General features: G+C 56.0%; 5 protein-coding genes across 5 annotated transcripts; 2 read left to right on the top strand and 3 right to left on the bottom strand.

Moving 5' to 3' along the window:
* Nucleotides 1-803: 803 nt before the first annotated feature.
* Nucleotides 804-2832, top strand: CAOG_02278 (glycosyl transferase). Its single transcript, XM_004348978.2, has one exon. It carries the CDS (start codon nt 1472-1474, stop codon nt 2711-2713), a length of 1242 nt encoding a protein of 413 aa, XP_004349028.2. The 5' UTR covers nt 804-1471; the 3' UTR covers nt 2714-2832.
* Nucleotides 2833-2906: 74 nt separating this feature from the next.
* On the bottom strand, nt 2907-4415 carry CAOG_02277 (hypothetical protein; the record flags this gene model as incomplete). Its single annotated transcript, XM_004348977.2, has 2 exons — nt 3903-4415; nt 2907-3799 (listed from the first exon to the last, which is right to left on the bottom strand). The coding sequence occupies exons 1-2, from the start codon at nt 4276-4278 to the stop codon at nt 2907-2909; spliced, it is 1269 nt and encodes a 422-aa protein (XP_004349027.2). The 5' UTR covers nt 4279-4415.
* A 225-nt stretch (nt 4416-4640) lies between these two features.
* Nucleotides 4641-6078, top strand: CAOG_02276 (hypothetical protein). The gene is made up of 2 exons (XM_004348976.2): nt 4641-5073; nt 5727-6078. The coding sequence occupies exons 1-2, from the start codon at nt 4791-4793 to the stop codon at nt 5792-5794; spliced, it is 351 nt and encodes a 116-aa protein (XP_004349026.1). The 5' UTR covers nt 4641-4790; the 3' UTR covers nt 5795-6078.
* On the bottom strand, nt 6003-12638 carry CAOG_02275 (hypothetical protein). Its single transcript, XM_004348975.2, has 3 exons — nt 11966-12638; nt 11507-11836; nt 6003-11274 (listed from the first exon to the last, which is right to left on the bottom strand). Exons 1-3 carry the CDS (start codon nt 12489-12491, stop codon nt 6089-6091), a joined length of 6042 nt encoding a protein of 2013 aa, XP_004349025.1. The 5' UTR covers nt 12492-12638; the 3' UTR covers nt 6003-6088.
* A 1202-nt stretch (nt 12639-13840) lies between these two features.
* On the bottom strand, nt 13841-16085 carry CAOG_02274 (hypothetical protein). Its single transcript, XM_004348974.2, has 3 exons — nt 15655-16085; nt 15317-15359; nt 13841-15197 (listed from the first exon to the last, which is right to left on the bottom strand). The coding sequence occupies exons 1-3, from the start codon at nt 16058-16060 to the stop codon at nt 14042-14044; spliced, it is 1605 nt and encodes a 534-aa protein (XP_004349024.1). The 5' UTR covers nt 16061-16085; the 3' UTR covers nt 13841-14041.
* Between the last annotated feature and the right edge of the window lie 145 nt (nt 16086-16230).

Genomic DNA, 16230 nt, shown 5'->3' with positions numbered 1-16230 from the left:
TCCATCGTTTCATCGTTCGCCCCCCCCTGTCTCCCTTCCGTGACCTTATCGTCCAAAACCACGGGTTTGGTTTTTTCTCGAGACCCTTACACACTGCTTTTACGTCGCTGCGCAGCTGGCCGGATCAAGTGCAAGACACATGTGATGGCGCGAACGAGCACAACCACGGCGAATTTTTCAACCGACAGGATCAGCCGATGTGCCTTCCCCCCCTTGCGGTTTGTGTGCATGGAGCAACCGCAGCGCAAAACGAGACCGCAGTGGCACAACCTTGTTCAATGATGATGCGTTTCAAGAGTGTCAGCCGTGAGAACCGTGTCGGGCTGCGAACAGGAACGAGCAGACAAAAAAGGGCGCTTGTTTGTGATGATGTTCATCGCCAAGGTCGGATACATACAGTAATTTCCGAGAATAAGTGCAATAGCTCATGTGCACATCCATCCCCTCCACCAGAACCTCGAGGTCTTGGTGGGTCGTGTGTAAGATTTCCAATGCGACTGCAAGAAACTCGAACAAACTAACGACTGTAGAAGCACCCCACAAAACCTCACACACACACACACACACCTGCACACTTCAAAAATCAATGAAACAAGATTGCTACAGGATTGAATGCGGCCGACCAAACGCCGAGGAGCGACGCACGCTGGAGTTGTTGGAGTGCAACCTCGAAACCTTGTCGAGCTGTTTTCCAACCGCCCTCCACGTCTTGAGGCAGCTTGTATATTCAATGATTCGCATCTCGTTTGCCCAAGGTACAGGTTCGGGTCTGAGCAGCCGAGCATCGTGTCTCTCAGTCATCTTTTTCTCGCCTCTCCTTCGATGACTTCGGTTGCTCGCCGGCTGGGGTTTGTCGCGCGGCAACTTGCGCAATGGACTGTCTTACTCGCCGTCGCTCTGCTCACTGTCCTGATCGTCCTGCCAGTCGCAGCGTTGGGTGCAGTGCTTGTGCGTGTCGGGCGCTGGATTGCCGCTGCAGTCTCCCCGCCGCCGCGCTCCACCGCTGCCTCCAAGACCGCCGCCGCCGATACCACCATCACGGTGGGCTTCTTCCATCCATACTGCAACGCGGGCGGCGGTGGCGAGCGTGTCCTCTGGTGTGCTGTCCAAGCCGTGCGCGAGCTCCTTCCCGCCGCAATCCGCGCGCGCACCGCGTCCTCATCCTCATCCACACCGTCTGACAGTGGCATCATCGCGAGCGTTCGGTGCGTCATCTTCACGGGCGACGTGAACGCGGCTCTGGCAAGGCCATTCTCGACAAGGCGCGCAAGTCGTTCGGATCACGCCAGCTCAGCTTCCCGACGAGCACATCCAGTTTGTGTTTCTGCGATCGCGGCCGTGGGTGGAAGCTGCGCCGTACCCGTTCCTGACGCTGCTCGGACAGAGTCTCGGCTCGCTCGTGTTGGGCTACGAGGCGCTGTTTGCGAGTCTCGCTTCGCCGGCCGTGCGCCCTGACGTGTTCCTGGATACGATGGGCTTTGCGTTCGTCCTGCCGCTCTTCCGCTGGCTGCTGCGCTGCAAAGTGGGGTGCTATGTGCATTACCCGACCATCTCAACCGACATGATTGCACGAGTGCGGGATCGCACGGCCGCTCACAACAACTCTGCCCTCGTTGCCCGCTACCCATTGCTCAGCCATGGCAAGCTGGCCTACTATCGCGGGTTTGCGCTCTTGTACAGTCTGGTCGGTAGCTGCGCCGAGCTTGTCATGGTCAACTCGTCCTGGACCCGCGGCCATGTCGCACAATTGTGGCACCTCGACCGTCAACCCGTCTTCCGGCTCGGCGACGAACTGCTGGCAGCTACCGAGACTGCGGCGTTCGAAAAGCATGCACACGCCGCCGCTACCGCAAGCAGCACTGGAGGTACCACACGCAGTGGCAAGAGCTACAATACCGAGCCTGCCGCTGGCAGCAGCACCAGCAGCAGCACCAGCAGCAGCAGCAGCGACCCGACACAGCGACTACGGCTGCTGTATGCCTCGCCAGACTCGCGGCAGGACGCATTCGCGCCCGTATTTGAGCGGCTGAACAAGGCGCTACATGCCAATGCCATCGTGCTGTACCCTCCTTGCAATACGACCCTTTTGCGAGCTTTCCCGTTGCAATCGCGATCCGCTTCCCCAGCAACGATTGTGTCTGTCGCGCAATTCCGGCCCGAAAAGGACCACGCCTTGCAAGTACGCGCCCTGGCCGAGGCCTTGCGTCTCCAGCCCCAGTTGCGTGGCAAGGTGCGTCTCGCGCTGGTCGGTAGCTGTCGGCATGCAGACGACCAAGCACGCGTCGATTCACTGCGCAAGCTCGCGCATGAATTGGGTGTCGAGCACGAAGTAGAATTGCTGGTCGGTGTCTCGCACGAGGTCTTGCGGGCTCAACTCGCCGGCGCCGTCGGCGGCATGCACACGATGTGGAATGAACATTTTGGTATTGGCGTGGTCGAGTACATGGCTGCAGGCGCGGTTGCCATTGCGCACCACTCTGGTGGCCCACTCATGGACATTGTCACTCCATTCCGAGGCCAACCAACAGGCTACCTTGCAACCACCAAAGAAGAATACGCCCAGGCGATTCTCGCCCTTCTCGCAATGAAGGATTCAGAGCGACACGCCATGCAAGAACGAGCTCGTGCTAGCGTATCGAGTCGCTTCTCGGACGAGGTGTTTGCGTGCGGCTTTGCCGAGGCCGTTGCCACTCTCGTCTGCGCTCACCGATGAGGCGATGAGCGCGTTTTTTTTATATCTTGCTTGTGTTTGCCTGACTTGATTTGTTTTGTTCCTCACCCTTGCAGTGTCATTATCAAAGTTGTTTAATAACCGAAACCTCTAATACGCTGCACACATCAACCCACCCGCATTGGAAACAAAACAGCACTCCTTCCCCAGCGTGCAAAGACAAACTTCGGCCTTGTTACTGCCCGCTGCGAGCTCGCTTTGCGGGGCCAGCTGCAGGGTCTGTGTTGGATCTCTTGGCAGGACGTGTGCCTGATGCGTCAGTGTCGGAATCACCGCTTTGAGCACCGCCACTAGAGTCGGAGTCGAATTGGTTGATGCTTGCTTGCTGCTGTTTTCTCGCCTGTGCTTTCATTGCTTCGCGCAACGAAGCGGCGGCAATCTTTTGCTCTTGGGTCAGTGGTCGCCCTCGCCGTTTCGGTGGTGCTGCTGGTGCTGCTTGCTGTTGTTGTTGTTGTTGTTGTTGTTGCTGCTGCTGCTGCTGCTGCAGTGCAATCTGCTTCTCCTTTGTTTTCCGCGCGGTTGCTTTGCGAGGCGCAGGCGATTGCTTGCCGCCTTCACTGTCAGTGCTCTCCGCGGACTCTGTTTGCTCGGCATCCTCGTGATCATCCCCGTCTTCGCTGCTGTCTTGCTCGTCGTCGTCTTCATCGACTTCGTGCTCGCTGGCGGCGGCACCATCCTCGTCAGCGTCGTCGTCCGACTCGTTGTTCTCGTCATCGTCGTCGTCGTCATCCTCTTCATCTTCATCGGCAGCATACCCACGCTGATTCGTCTTGCGCTGTGCTGCCGCTCTGGTCGTGGCCGGCCTCCGTGTTGTTGTTGTTGGCGCAGGAGCAGCAGCATGGGTCGGAGGTGCAGCAGCGCCTCCTCGGCCACGACCCCGGCCAGCGGTCTTGGATTGAACTGGCTTGGTATCTTCGGGCTGGGCATTAAACGCGCTGAGCGAGTCAATGCCCAATCCGGCAGGCATTGTTGGCTGGAACAATCTTGGTTGTTTCGGATTGAGACCTGACGCTGTGGCACTGCCACTCGCTTTGCCAGCCGCCAATGAAGGCTGTTGAGAAGGCCGATCTGTTGAAGCATGCCACAATACATTTGTGCAAGATAATTTCATTTTTGTTTGGTCAGAGTTGCTCAGAACGCGTCCTTTGCCAAACAAGATTGTCAAACCTACTGCCAGAAGTGTTCGCAGCAGCAGCAGCAGCAGCAGCAGCAGCTGGAGTCGGTGCCGTTGGGCCACGCAAGGGTGTCAGCAAGGACGTCATGGGCGTTGCGGATGTGACGGTCGATGATGCAGGTCGCGGCATCTGTATCATTGTATATGCAGGAGCAGCAGAGCCAGTAGCAGCAGAGGAAGCGGCGGGACCAGCCCGGGCACCACTGCCAGCAGAAGCAAATCCAGCGCCATGTTGTTGTTGCTGCTGCTGCTGAGGTCGATGGCTCTGCACGAGTCGCTCGAGCTCAGCGGTTGAGTTTGGGTGGTTGGACAGCATGAGGCGGATGGCGTCCAGCACAAGGCCGTCGCCCTGCGATCCCGACGCAGCCATCATGATGGAAGACAAGTACGAGTAATACAGCAGGCAATCACTAGATGAAAGTCAAACGAAGAAAAGTCACCAAGATTGAGAGAACGAGTGGAAGGATTGGTGACAAGCTGAAATGATGACTGGAGCTGAACGAATCTGAGAGACTGAGAAACCAAGATACTGAGATATACTGGATCAATGTCATCAGGGTGTCCATTCCATCGCAAGGCTGTTCAATCACAGCAAAATCGTCTATTGTCAATCGAGCATTGTCGCCTCCATTGAATTTCATCCCTTTGGCCCCTTGATCAACTCTTTCTCTTTCTCTTTCTATTTTGCCTCTCACTCACTCACTCACTCACTCGCTCTGTTCCTCCACCCTTCAATCTCACTCTTACTTGCGTTTTCAAACAAAACCAAATCCTGCGTCATATTCAAACTCGGCGCTCATTCTTCTTCCTTCAGGTTACTTTGACTCTCCATTTGAGAATCGCCTTTTTGTGACTTGCTTTTTCGACTCCCCACAAATTTCAACCATGGCAGACTCGACATTGCTCATCTCCATCTCGGGCGCGACGACGGGCGTCGGCGGGGCTCCTGGCAGCGGCGCGTCGGCCAGTCCAGCGCCAGGCACGCCCATCGCCGCCAAGCTCTTCCAGCAAGGGGGCGACCACCCGCTTGTCGCTGTGGCTGCGACCGAGCCCGTCGTTGTGCCCGACGCAGACCACCAGCACCACGCAGCAGCAGCAGCAGGCGATGCTGCAGCGACCAAGAACGGCGACATTCACGGCTCAACAACGTCGCTCTCCTCCGACGACGGTGAGTTTTTGTGCTGGAACAATAACGGCACACATACGCGCGCATGCTCCCGCGTCTCTCTCTCTCTCTCTCTCTCTCTCTCTCTGGCTCACCGAAATGAATGAGTCATCCAAAAATTAAAAAAACGCTTTGACAATGAAAACGAACAAACTGTGGAGAAAAAAGCAAAAAAAAAAAAAAAAAAAAAAAAAAAGCAAAGAGGAACATTTCGCATATTTTCAATTGTAGAGGTGGTTCTTCTTTTGCCAAGACTCGCTCATGTGTGAGTGTATATGTGTGTGTGTGTGTGAATCGAAAGTGCGTTCGTGTGTTAAAGGCGTGCGTCAAAGTTAGTTGATGGGTCGGTGAACGAAAGAGACACACCGGTCTAACGCAAAAATGACGAACGAGCGAGATCGGTCATCACTCGTTCTGTTGTCCTTCTTTGAACTTGTTCGCCTTCTTCTTGAGGTCGGAAAGTGTCACTTTGAGACAAAGCATCACTCGAATGTTGCTGTCAGTGACAAGGAGAGAGGGAACCCGTTTTTTGATTCCAAATCCTGACAAACCAAAACAACTCGATGAATGCGCGCCAAAATACTTGCGTTCTTTGTTGGTCAATCTCATGCTCATCACCGATTCCTTGCACCAATCTGCATCCATTGCAAACACAGGCAAGAAACACATCTCGCAAGAGCAAAAAGATTTGCTGGACGAGTTGGATCCTTTTGCCGCAAAGTAACGCGAGAACAAACGGGCTCAGATTCTCATTCTTGTTGCCCGCGCTGCTGCTTTTTTTGTTACAATGACCTGGAGTCGCTTGTAATTGTGCATGTGACTGTACATGTGATTGTTTGTGTATATACCGTGCAGACCTGCAGTCGTTCGTCTTCCTCAGCCCCAACCACAACATTGAAAATACAAAAACAAAGTGGAAACTAAATCTAAAAGCGCATTTTTCAGTACATGGCAACAACAAAAACAACAGAACACTCATCAAAAACAATAAACAAAAGTACATCACCACGAATGACTCTTAGTGTGTCAACATGATGCGTCGGTTGGTCAAAAAGCACGGCGGAATCGCAGTCATTGCGCCGCTGCGCAGAGCCTTCATCAGGCGATCCGTCTCGCCAGCAATCTCCCGCGAAACATCCACCAGTTGCGGATGGGCACGCAGTTGCTGCACCTGTGTGAGCGACACGATGGCCAGGTTTGGGTCGAGTCCTGCGCTGCGCATAAACATAAACTCGGCCAGCGCCTGGTTGTGCATCGTGTCCACCATGGACACGTGCACATCGTTCTTGTACGCGCGCCGCGTCACGTCGAGCGCGGACTGGAAGGTCGTGTAGGCTTCCTCGTAGTGTGCTTTGGCAAAGTGGACGTTGCCCAGCGCGTGCAGCACTGCGCCGTAAAATGCGTGCTCGAGATGGGCCTCGTTCGGGACGAGTAGCTGGATGGCCTTTGCGGTGAACAAGAGGAGCGTGAGCGCCCGATCAATTTCGTCGCAGCCAAACGCGTAGACGGCAACGTTGAGCAGCACCGCCGCTTGGTTGATGTGCTGAACGCCACCCAACACCCAGCGCATGCCATTGTACGACATTTGAACACCAAGCAGTTGCTGGTGGTACTGCATACTTTGCAGCTGCTTTTGGTACTGCTGGTGTTGAGCAAACAGCATCTGGGCCGAGTTTGTGCCATTGCTGGGTGCTGCAGCAGCAACACCTGGCGACGAAGCGTGGTCTTGCAAGAGCAAAAGACTCTCGGATTGCGTGTGCTCGCCAGCATGGCCGCTGTTGCTGTTGCTGTTGCTGTTGCTGTTGCTGTTGCTGTTGCTGCCGCTGCTGCCGGGAAGGAGGGAGCGTGAGGCGGCCAGCGAAGTGTCCTGGAGGGAATCGCGGAGCGTCAGCATGGCCGCGTCGGTCGCAGAAATGGGCAGCTGCACAGGAAGCGTCGAGTAGATGGAGTCGAGAATGCGCTTGGCCTCGCTGAGGTGCTCCAGGCCCTGACGCGCAGACGAAGCGTTGGGTGCCTCGTCAGGCATGGGAAGCCCGACGCCAGCTTGGGCCAGCGCCTGGCCCCGCAGTCTCGCCAGCCTGGCGTGTTGAAACTCGCAATCCAGCACAACACCCATGTTCTGCAAGATGGTGGGCACCCACAAATCGTTGCCTCCGAGGCTTGGCGACGTTTCGACGCGATCGCGGGCAGTGCGGAAGAGCTGGTATGAGCGGCCGTACTGTCCGAGCTTGTACAAAATCATGGCTTCGTTGGCGTCAATGAACGAGATTTCAATATGGTCGGCGTGCTGGGGAATTGCTGTTTCGGGAGTTTCCATTGTTGCAATGCCGCTGCCAGTGCTGCTGACATCACTTTGAACGAGATCGGAAGCGGCGAGCGCAACACGCGTCCGTTGCATGTCTGTTGTGGCCTCATACAAACGAGAAAGCTTGTAGTTGATGATGGAGCGAATGTTGAGCGACATTGCAATCTCGCCGTTCAGCTGCTTGCTGCTCTGTGCAGAGCGGAAGCGAGCCTCCAGCTTGAGTGCAAGACAGTCGTCAATAGAGCGGAGGGCCTCATGGAACAGGTTGCGAACAAGATACACGCGCGCAAGCGAGTGATGGGCAGTGGCCAACTCAAAGACAACCTCGCGCTCCAAGTCCTGGAGGGACAGCGTGAGTGCAAACTGTCGGAGCTTTTCCAAGGACACGATCGAATGGCCCAGCAGCTTTTCGGCTTGCTGGAAATCGCCACGACGCCGATGCGCTTTCCCGAGCGCCTTCATGATTTTGAGCTGCCAGAGCTTGTGCGTTGGCGAAGGAATTTGCCCACTGTGCGGAATGGCCTCCAAGGTGACGGCGGCGCGCTCGAGCAGCTGCAAGGGCTCGTTCACGTCCGAGGAGAGCGAGCCAGTGAACTTGCCCAGGTTGTACAAGAGTTGCACAAGGTGGAAGCGAATGACTTGCGAGCGACGGACGGCAGGCACCGTCAGCACGTAGTGATCTTGGCTTTCGTACGCAAATTCCTCGACCGGAGTAAACTCAAACGTGATGGGCGTATCTTGCGCTGAGGCCGTGGCGCTGCTGCGGCCGCCACCCTGACGCTCGTCCACGGCCATGGCGGCTGCACCGACGGCTGCACTAGCCTGGTCGGCATCAAGCAGCCATTGTGCGAAAGAGCTGTTGGAGGGATCAGAGGTGGCAGAATCCGTCCCAAATGGCGCACCGACGCCACCAGCTGTTGCACCAACAGACTGCATGGCTGCCGCCAGGACTTCCTCGTCAAAGCGCCGCAAAAAGTCCTGTGCGTGCTCACTGATCTTCACAGCGTGGAGATATGTCAGCTGACATCTGCGCCACGACGCGAGATTCTTGTAGACGAAATGGAAGCTGTCTCGCGAGTTGATGTGCCGAAGCACCTGCAGAAGATTGCGCTCCTCAAAGGTGACTCCCACCGCACGCGCGGGCGCCCATTTCACCAGCTGTCGCAAGCTGTATCTGACCATCGCAAGACGACTTGGGTGGATGGAGATGGTGTTGCACGACACACCTTGCAGCGTCACCGTACCAGGCGAAACAAAGCCGTGAAACTCTGGCTCGCACAGCTTGTTGAGGTACTTTGTGAAACGCTCCTTTTGGGCAGCATGGCGCTCCTTTGGCAGACGCATGAGATCGAGCTCCATCAGCAAGTGGACGGGAATGTTGCGAGAATCGAGGAAGCACGCGCTTTCAAAGAGTTGCACGCTGAGTTGCTGCGGTCCTTCAAACCCGAGCTCGCGACTCGCAATCACGAGAATCTGCTCAAATGCACGAGCGGCGGCGGGCGGCGGGAGGGGCTCGTGTCGCACACTCGGCGCGAACGCTGCAGCCGACGACGAAGCGCTGGCGGATTGAGCGAAAGGCAAAAGCGACGCAGCAGTGAGCACGCCGACTGTGGCAGGGGCAGGGGCTGCGGCAGGGGCAGGGGCTGTGACAGGGGCAGGGGCTGGGACCGCGGGTTCGGGCAAGACGGAAGTTCGCAGCGGGGTGGACATTGAGAGGGACAATTGCGGTCCAGAGTTGGTCGCAGTGGCGGGAGGTGGCGGCTTGGAGACACTGGCGGTGGTGGGGAGCCGCTCCATCGACGACGACGCGGAATGGGCTCGCAGCTTGGTCTTGCCAGACGACATTGGCAGCGGCTGCGGCGGCGGCTCCGATGGCGCAGCATTCGCAAAGAAGGCATCTTGGGGCGACTGCACTTGGTGCTGAAGCTCTTTCGACAGCAGCTCTACCGAGACCATGTCGCCCGGATGGGGAGAGAGTTGGAAGAGGCGCTGCTGCTGGTGCTGGTGCTGGTGCTGTCGAGCAGCAGAACTGTTTGCATTTTGACTATTTCTCCCAGCGGAATCAACATCGGGATCGTCCAAACTCATCAACGCACCAGAAGAGAGCGAACGACGCGCGTCGGTAAAGAACGGAGCAGACCGGTGCGTTTGTTGTTGCTGCTGCTGCTGCTGCTGTTGCTGCTGCAGCTGAAACTGTGATTGTGCCTGCTGGAACTGTTGCTGTTGCTGCTGGTATTGCGCCGAGGTGAGTCCGGCTGATAGGGGAAGTGGCTGCGAGCTGAACATGGGAATTGCTCCCGCTGAAGAAATGGCACTAGGAGGGATTGACATGGTGGTGGATGGCGCGGTTCCGAACGGCGGTTGCCTGAGAGCCATTTGCAGTGGACTTGAGCTGCCAGGCGAGCCGACGGGCGACTGGCTGAACTGACTGATGCTGCTCGTAGTGCCCAAAACCTGCATCCAATTTGGGGTGAGTCCCAGCATGAGATTGAATTGGTTTGGCGGCGGCGGCTGCGGCATTGCGGGCGGCACGGGCGATTTCCCTCCAGGATATCCGGCAGCTTGGAGCTCTCGATCGAGTGCCGAGCCAAGTGAGCTGCTGTCAGACGAGCGCGTTTTCCGGTTCAGAGAGCCTCCTCGGCGCTGGCGCGACAATGGCCGAGGCTCTGGCACCGCTTCTTCGCTTCGAGGACCACTGCCCTCATCCATAGCGGCGGTGCCACTGCTACTAGTACTACCGTTCGCGGCGGCAGAATCCAGAGTGTCGTGGCCGGCGGTGGAACAGGTGGAAGAAGAGCTCAATCCGGTCTCAACATTGTGCGAATCGGTCGCGACCCGCTTGGGAGCCGCAGAGACCGTGGCTCCTGTTAGATGCAAGTCGTTGTGGTACGCGTGGAAGGGAAGCGGAAGGTGCTGGTAGTTTTTGCTAATGACAATGGCCGCCTGAGACAGCGTGAGGGCATGCGAGTGCGATGCGCAGGTGGGGCAGGAGGCGAGTGCCAACGCGCCTTCGTGATCGCGCTCAATGCCAGAGAGGCGGTGGAGCATGTCCGCGTTGGAGCTGGTGATTTCGTGCTGGGCGACAACAAACCCGGCCACGGTTTGCACGGGCACATCGCCACTATCGGTGCTGACGGTGTCCGAGTGCGAGGCCGTCATGTCCTGCGGCAGCTGCGACAAGTCGAGCTCTTGGGACGACAGGACAATCACATGGCCACCCGTGGGTGAAATTGTGGAAAAGAGACGCAACACGTCGTTCTGGTGCAGATCATCAACAATCATGAGCCAGCCGGGGAACCGCGCAAGCGTGGCCTTCAGAATGTTGTCGTGGACCATCTCGCTGAGGCGCAGCGATTTCTTTAGCTCGCGCAGCTCGTGCTCAATGTTCTCGCCGCTGATGGTTCGAATGAAGCTGTACTTGTCTGCATACAGGGACTCGTACAAGAGCGCCATGGAAGACTTGCCGGCGCCAGACTGGCCGTAAATATTGACGACGCGCGTGGCGAATGTGTTCTCCGCCGCGTGGCTCACGATATCTGGGGCATTGGCGACTCTTCCAAACACGCCGGAATTATTGAGCATGTCCGGCTGGAAGAATTGTCGCAAATCCTCACAGGCCTGCGCAGGCAAGGAGGAGGCAATGTCATGCAGCGATGGCACGGCAGAGTCTCCCCCCGCGGCTTCGATATCCACACCTTGCAGGACCGACGAGAGCAGCTGCGTGGTAGCGTCGAGCTTGCGCTTGCCACCCCGAATCTTTGCAGCACCGGGTCCTGGTGCGGGTGCGGCGGCTGGCGCTGGCGGGGCAACAGGAGATGCGCCGCCTACCGGGAGGACGCGCAGCTTTCGTTTCTTGGGTGCCGATGACATTTTAATCCAAATGTATGTATCTTTCGGACCTGAGAGAGCCCAGAAAGAGCGAGGAGAAGAAAAAGAAGAAGAAGAAGAAGAAGAAGAAGAAGAAGGGAGCAGAAGCAGAAAAGGACCTGAGAGAGCCCAGAAAGAGCGAGGAGAAGAAAAAGAAGAAGAAGAAGAAGAAGAAGAAGAAGCAGAAACAGAAGCAGAAAAGTCGGGTGAGTGCAATGGAGTCAACAAAAAGTGCACGAAAACGCAAGCCCGCGATTGTATTACCTGGGGTGGAGCAATCAAACAGCTCGTAGTAGTGCTCCATGCAAAACCCAATGTCGGGTTCACGAAACGACGCCGAGTAGCGCACATAGGCTGGACGATCTGTTCGGTCGTGTAGCAGTTTGATGGTTGGATTCTTGTTGTTGCCCGAGTGAAACAGGGTGATGCCTTTCCCGCGCTGGTTTGCGTGGAAGAGGGCAAACGCCTTTTCCGGGACAATGTAGCCCATGGTGCCGTCAGAGGGAAACTTTGACCACTCATCGCCTGGAGAGTATCGCGCTGTTCGAATGTCCTCCATTGGAACGTTTCTCAAACGGATGCGCATGGAGTTGGCTGTTTTGGAGAAAAGGAAAAAAAAAACACACACAAACAGGAGCGGGGCCGTCAAACATCAAAATCATCGTCACAAGCAACGCACCACCAATTTGTCCACGAAACAACAAGTGGCATCATCCAATGTACCTGAAACCCATGCAACAATGTCGAGAATAATCAACGGAAGCTTATATCCGGCGCTGCAGTCAATCTCGAACGTCTCAGAGCACCACAGATGCAAGTCTGGATTGTAGACAATGTCCTTTCCACGCATTTCGGGCACGGTGTACGAGGATTGCACCGCTGGTTGTTGTTGAGCCTGAGCGTGTTCAGCAGAGCCGCGCCGTCGGCGTCCCGAGCCGGTGGAAGATGCTTGTGGTGGTTGAGCGGGTATTGGGGTTGCAGCAGCATCAGTCGTGAAGTCTAGTTGCTGAGGTGCTATTGATGGTGGTGCAGGTGCATTCCAGAGCATGGAAACGAGGGTGGCGTCCAGTTGCTCGGATGCGTCTGCGGCAATAAAGTCGCGCAGGAAGGACGATGAGGCTGCAGCAGCCGGGTTGTCCATCTGGTGCTGCTGCTGGCCATACACTTGCTGCCGGATTTGCTCTTGATACCGGAGCTGGAACTCGTGCTGCATGGCGAAGGCGTTAGCTCCGTTCATGCTTGGATCCATGGTGACCAGAGAGAGACAGAGAGACAGACAAAGACGGAGGGAGTGTGCGATTCCAGCGAATCTCAGATCAACGTGAACGACCGACAGCAGCTTGAAGAATCAATCGTGCCCGGCCAAATTTCGCAATTTTGCAGCAAAAACCAAATTCTGTCAGAATGCAACGCAACAACGCAAAGTGAGCCATTTTTTGTTTTCCGCCTTGTGACTACAAGTCCAAGCACAAAGAACGATAAAAAAAAATATATAAGAAAATCGAAAACCTCAGAGAATAGGAGGAAGAGGAGAGGAGGAGGAGAGAAGGGTTTGGCGCGATTCATTCAATCTGTGTCTGCACGTGTTGGCTGGTTGACGGTTGGCTGAATTCGAAAAAGAAAAAAAAAGCATCCTCAACAACGCTTTTCCAATACAATAATGGTTGCTCGAGGTGAGTCAGATGCGTGAGAATGGTGCTGGAAGACAAGGACGAGGTGCGTGTCTAAGCACTCGACGCATAGGGATTTTGACTTGTGGGGGGCGGGGGCAAACAGCTGGCGTCAGAAGGAGCGTCGGATAACCTCTCTCAGTTCGAGGTTGCGGCTACCACACTTCAGCGGTCGCCATCGCATCGCACCACCACCACCACTCGCACAGAGACAGCATCAAGCGAATGCAAAATCCAAGATTAATTGTGAATGAAGCTTTTTTGGGGGGCAGCCATCGCAGCATGACTTGGGAGTCGCGGGCTCACAGTTTACCAACGAGCGTCATCGGGACAATGTTCAAAATGGGACGCGAACACCGACGGCTGTAGTCGGACGAGCAGGCGCCCCAAGCTCGTGTCACCACGCTGCTCACTTGCACCGGAATGAGACGAGCCGACCCAGCCCAAAGCCAAGCCAGCTGGGAGAGTCCGGCTTTTCGTCTGCTGGCTGGAAGAGCGTCAAGCTGTCACTGACACTGAATGCTCCACCGTGACGGCCGATAACCGTCCTCTCTCTCTGGCTCTCCCTCACCTCCCCTGCCGCCCCTCCCTCATCGGCCCTCGCAACAGAGGTGTGATTCATTCCACCAGCGTCGACTTGGTTGGGAGACAGCGTCGCCCCTTTCGTTTCACCCAACAATTTTAAAATAAAAGAAGCATAAAAAAAGATAAAAATAAAAAAACCGAAACATCAAAACATTGACAAAAATCACGTTCTCACAGGCGAAAGTGATTTGTGGACTGTGCGCCGTGTTTCTGTCATGTCGCCGTGGATTGCAAGCAAGGAGAGCGGCCCTGCTTCATGTTACAAAGTGATATCTGCGTGTAAATGACCATAGAATATTGTGATGATCGCAATTGGCTGGAAAATGCAATTCAACTCTTGTGACTGCGAAAAAAAGGAAGCGGATAAATCTTGCCAACTCTCTTGGAAAGAATAGATGGTGAAACGCAACAGCGACAGCGACAGCGACAAAACAAAGAAAGCGCAAAAACTGAAATAACAACCAAAACAAACACACACTCAAAACACGCACAACAAAGCACACCGACAGAGCGCACCGACAAAGCGCACCGTGCTGCCATTGTGTTAATTATACTCGGACGTAATGTTCCAGCGGCGTGCAAGAACATCCTTGGCAGAGCGAAGTGCACCCTCAGACCAGGTTCGACGACGATTGTAGGCCTCGCCCACAAGATAGACGGGCAGGTTGTCGATTGGCTGGGAGGCCCAGTCCTCAATGTTGGTGAGGTTGAAGCCCGTGAGCGGCTTTTGGAAGTGCCATGCGCCCTCGTCCCAGAGAGCGTACTCGGAGGCCATCGAGTCCGGGACTTGCGCGCCAGGGAAGATGTAGCTGAGCTGACGCTTGACGGCCGCGTCCAGCGACGACTTGGACTCGTAAACGATGCGTTGCCAGTGCGTCCCACACGGCCCATCGGCGTAGATGGTGTGCAGAACAGCCTCGCCGTTGGGGCCACGGCCAGTGTAGGGAAGCGTGGTGGTGAGGCACTCGGAGTGGGTCACGTAGCGCTGCAGATCGACAATGGCGACACCCTCTGGCAGCTTTTCCCACCAGGCCTCGGCATACAGCGCGACGCCCTTCATGGCGACTTCGGGCAGAATGGATTGGTAGGCCAGCTGCTGCGTGATTTGCTCGACAATCGAGCCCTCCACCTTGGCGAGCGCGAGCGGAGGCAGGTTGATGACAAGCTTGTCGGTTTCAATGTAGTACATGTCGGTCTGCACGATGAATGTGTGCTTTTCGGTGCGACCAATCGATCGAGCGGGCTCGTTCAGGTAGATGCGCACGCCAGCGCTGTCGCAAGACGCGGTGAGCGCGCGCACGAGTGCGGACATGCCTTCAAGCGGGCGGTACTGATTGGGGCCGTCCTGATCTTCCAGCTGTGAGAATTCCACATACGAGTCGGCGTCCACCTCAAACAGATCGCCCTCGTACGCGCGCACCGACTGCAGGTACTGCCAGCCTTCGGGCGAAAGCTTGTCGCGAAGGTAGCTGCCAAAGTCCGGGTACACCGAGGCGTTCTGGATCAGAGTTGGCGAGGTGACGTACGACCACAAGTCGCTGTCGGACATGTTGCCCAGCATCGGGTGGGCGGCAAACACCGGGAAGGCCATCTTGCGCAGATAGTCGGTCGAGTTGGTGAAAATCCCGCGGGCCTCCATCTTGTTCTCTGCTGCAAAGTTCCACAGCTCGTATGGCACAGAGAATCGATCCGCCAAGGCTCTGCAACACACGAGGAGGCAGACCACAAAACAAAAAACAACCCCCATTGTGTGGTGTTGGTCGGTTTATCAGTGAGCTAAATTTTGCTTCCATCAGCATGGCTGCAGCAATTTACTCACTTGACGTTGGCATGGTTTTCATTGAATCGCCACGCGCCCATGCCTGTTTTTTGACGTGCAGATTTTTCGTGTCGTGGTGTAAGTATTGGTTTCCCCAGAGTTTGTGTCACGCAGCAAAATCAGAATCTGAGCCAACTTTTTTTTTTTTCTTGTTTTTGTTGGTCAAAATGTTTGAAACCGCCTTATTCCCAACAACATGCGCACCACGCCTTTGCCCCAAAAAATTGCGGTTGTTGCTGCCCTCCAACGCACCACCGTGCTGCCTTCACCACAGCCACAATCAATCAATGACAAAGCGATCTACCAAGCCAGCGCTGGGCCGGCGACGACGCACTCACCAGCGACGGCTGTCGGGACTTGCGAGAACACCTTGTCAAGAATGCGACCACCAAGCCACGCTTCGCGCTCGACCAGGCAGACGGACGGCTCCTTGCCCGAGCGCGCGAGCTGGTCGGCCATGTAGAGGCCGCCAATGCCGCCTCCGACAATGACAGTGGAGCACCGCCGGGGGTCCTTGTAGCCTGCTGGGTTGCTGTCGCCGTTGAGGGACAGGTTTTGCAGCTTGTGGTAGTTGAGCAGGACGACAATCAGCGTGGTAATCACCAGAGCGGCCTGCAGTGCCACCGCGCCCAGGGCAAAGCAACGAAGCCTGCTGCCAGCACGTCGTGCGCCGCCGAGCAGCGGTCGCTTGGTGTCTTCGTCGTGCTCGGTGTTGTTGACGAGCGCGCCGAGCGGTCGAGACATGATTTTGTTTTTAAAAAAATGAAAATGAAAAAGGAAAACTGCGCATTCCCTCAATCCAAGTCAGACCGCAGTGTGCCCCAACGCAAGAGAGAGGAAAGGCGAGAGACAAGTAGTAGAGGACAAGTAGTAGAGCGAATCAAACGGTACTTGACAAAGCTGTGGAGGCTGGT

Source organism: Capsaspora owczarzaki, assembly GCF_000151315.2.
Source record: "Capsaspora owczarzaki ATCC 30864 unplaced genomic scaffold supercont2.3, whole genome shotgun sequence".
Taxonomy (NCBI): Eukaryota; class Filasterea; order Ministeriida; family Capsasporidae; genus Capsaspora; species Capsaspora owczarzaki.
This window is presented reverse-complemented; position numbering and strand designations above follow the sequence as displayed.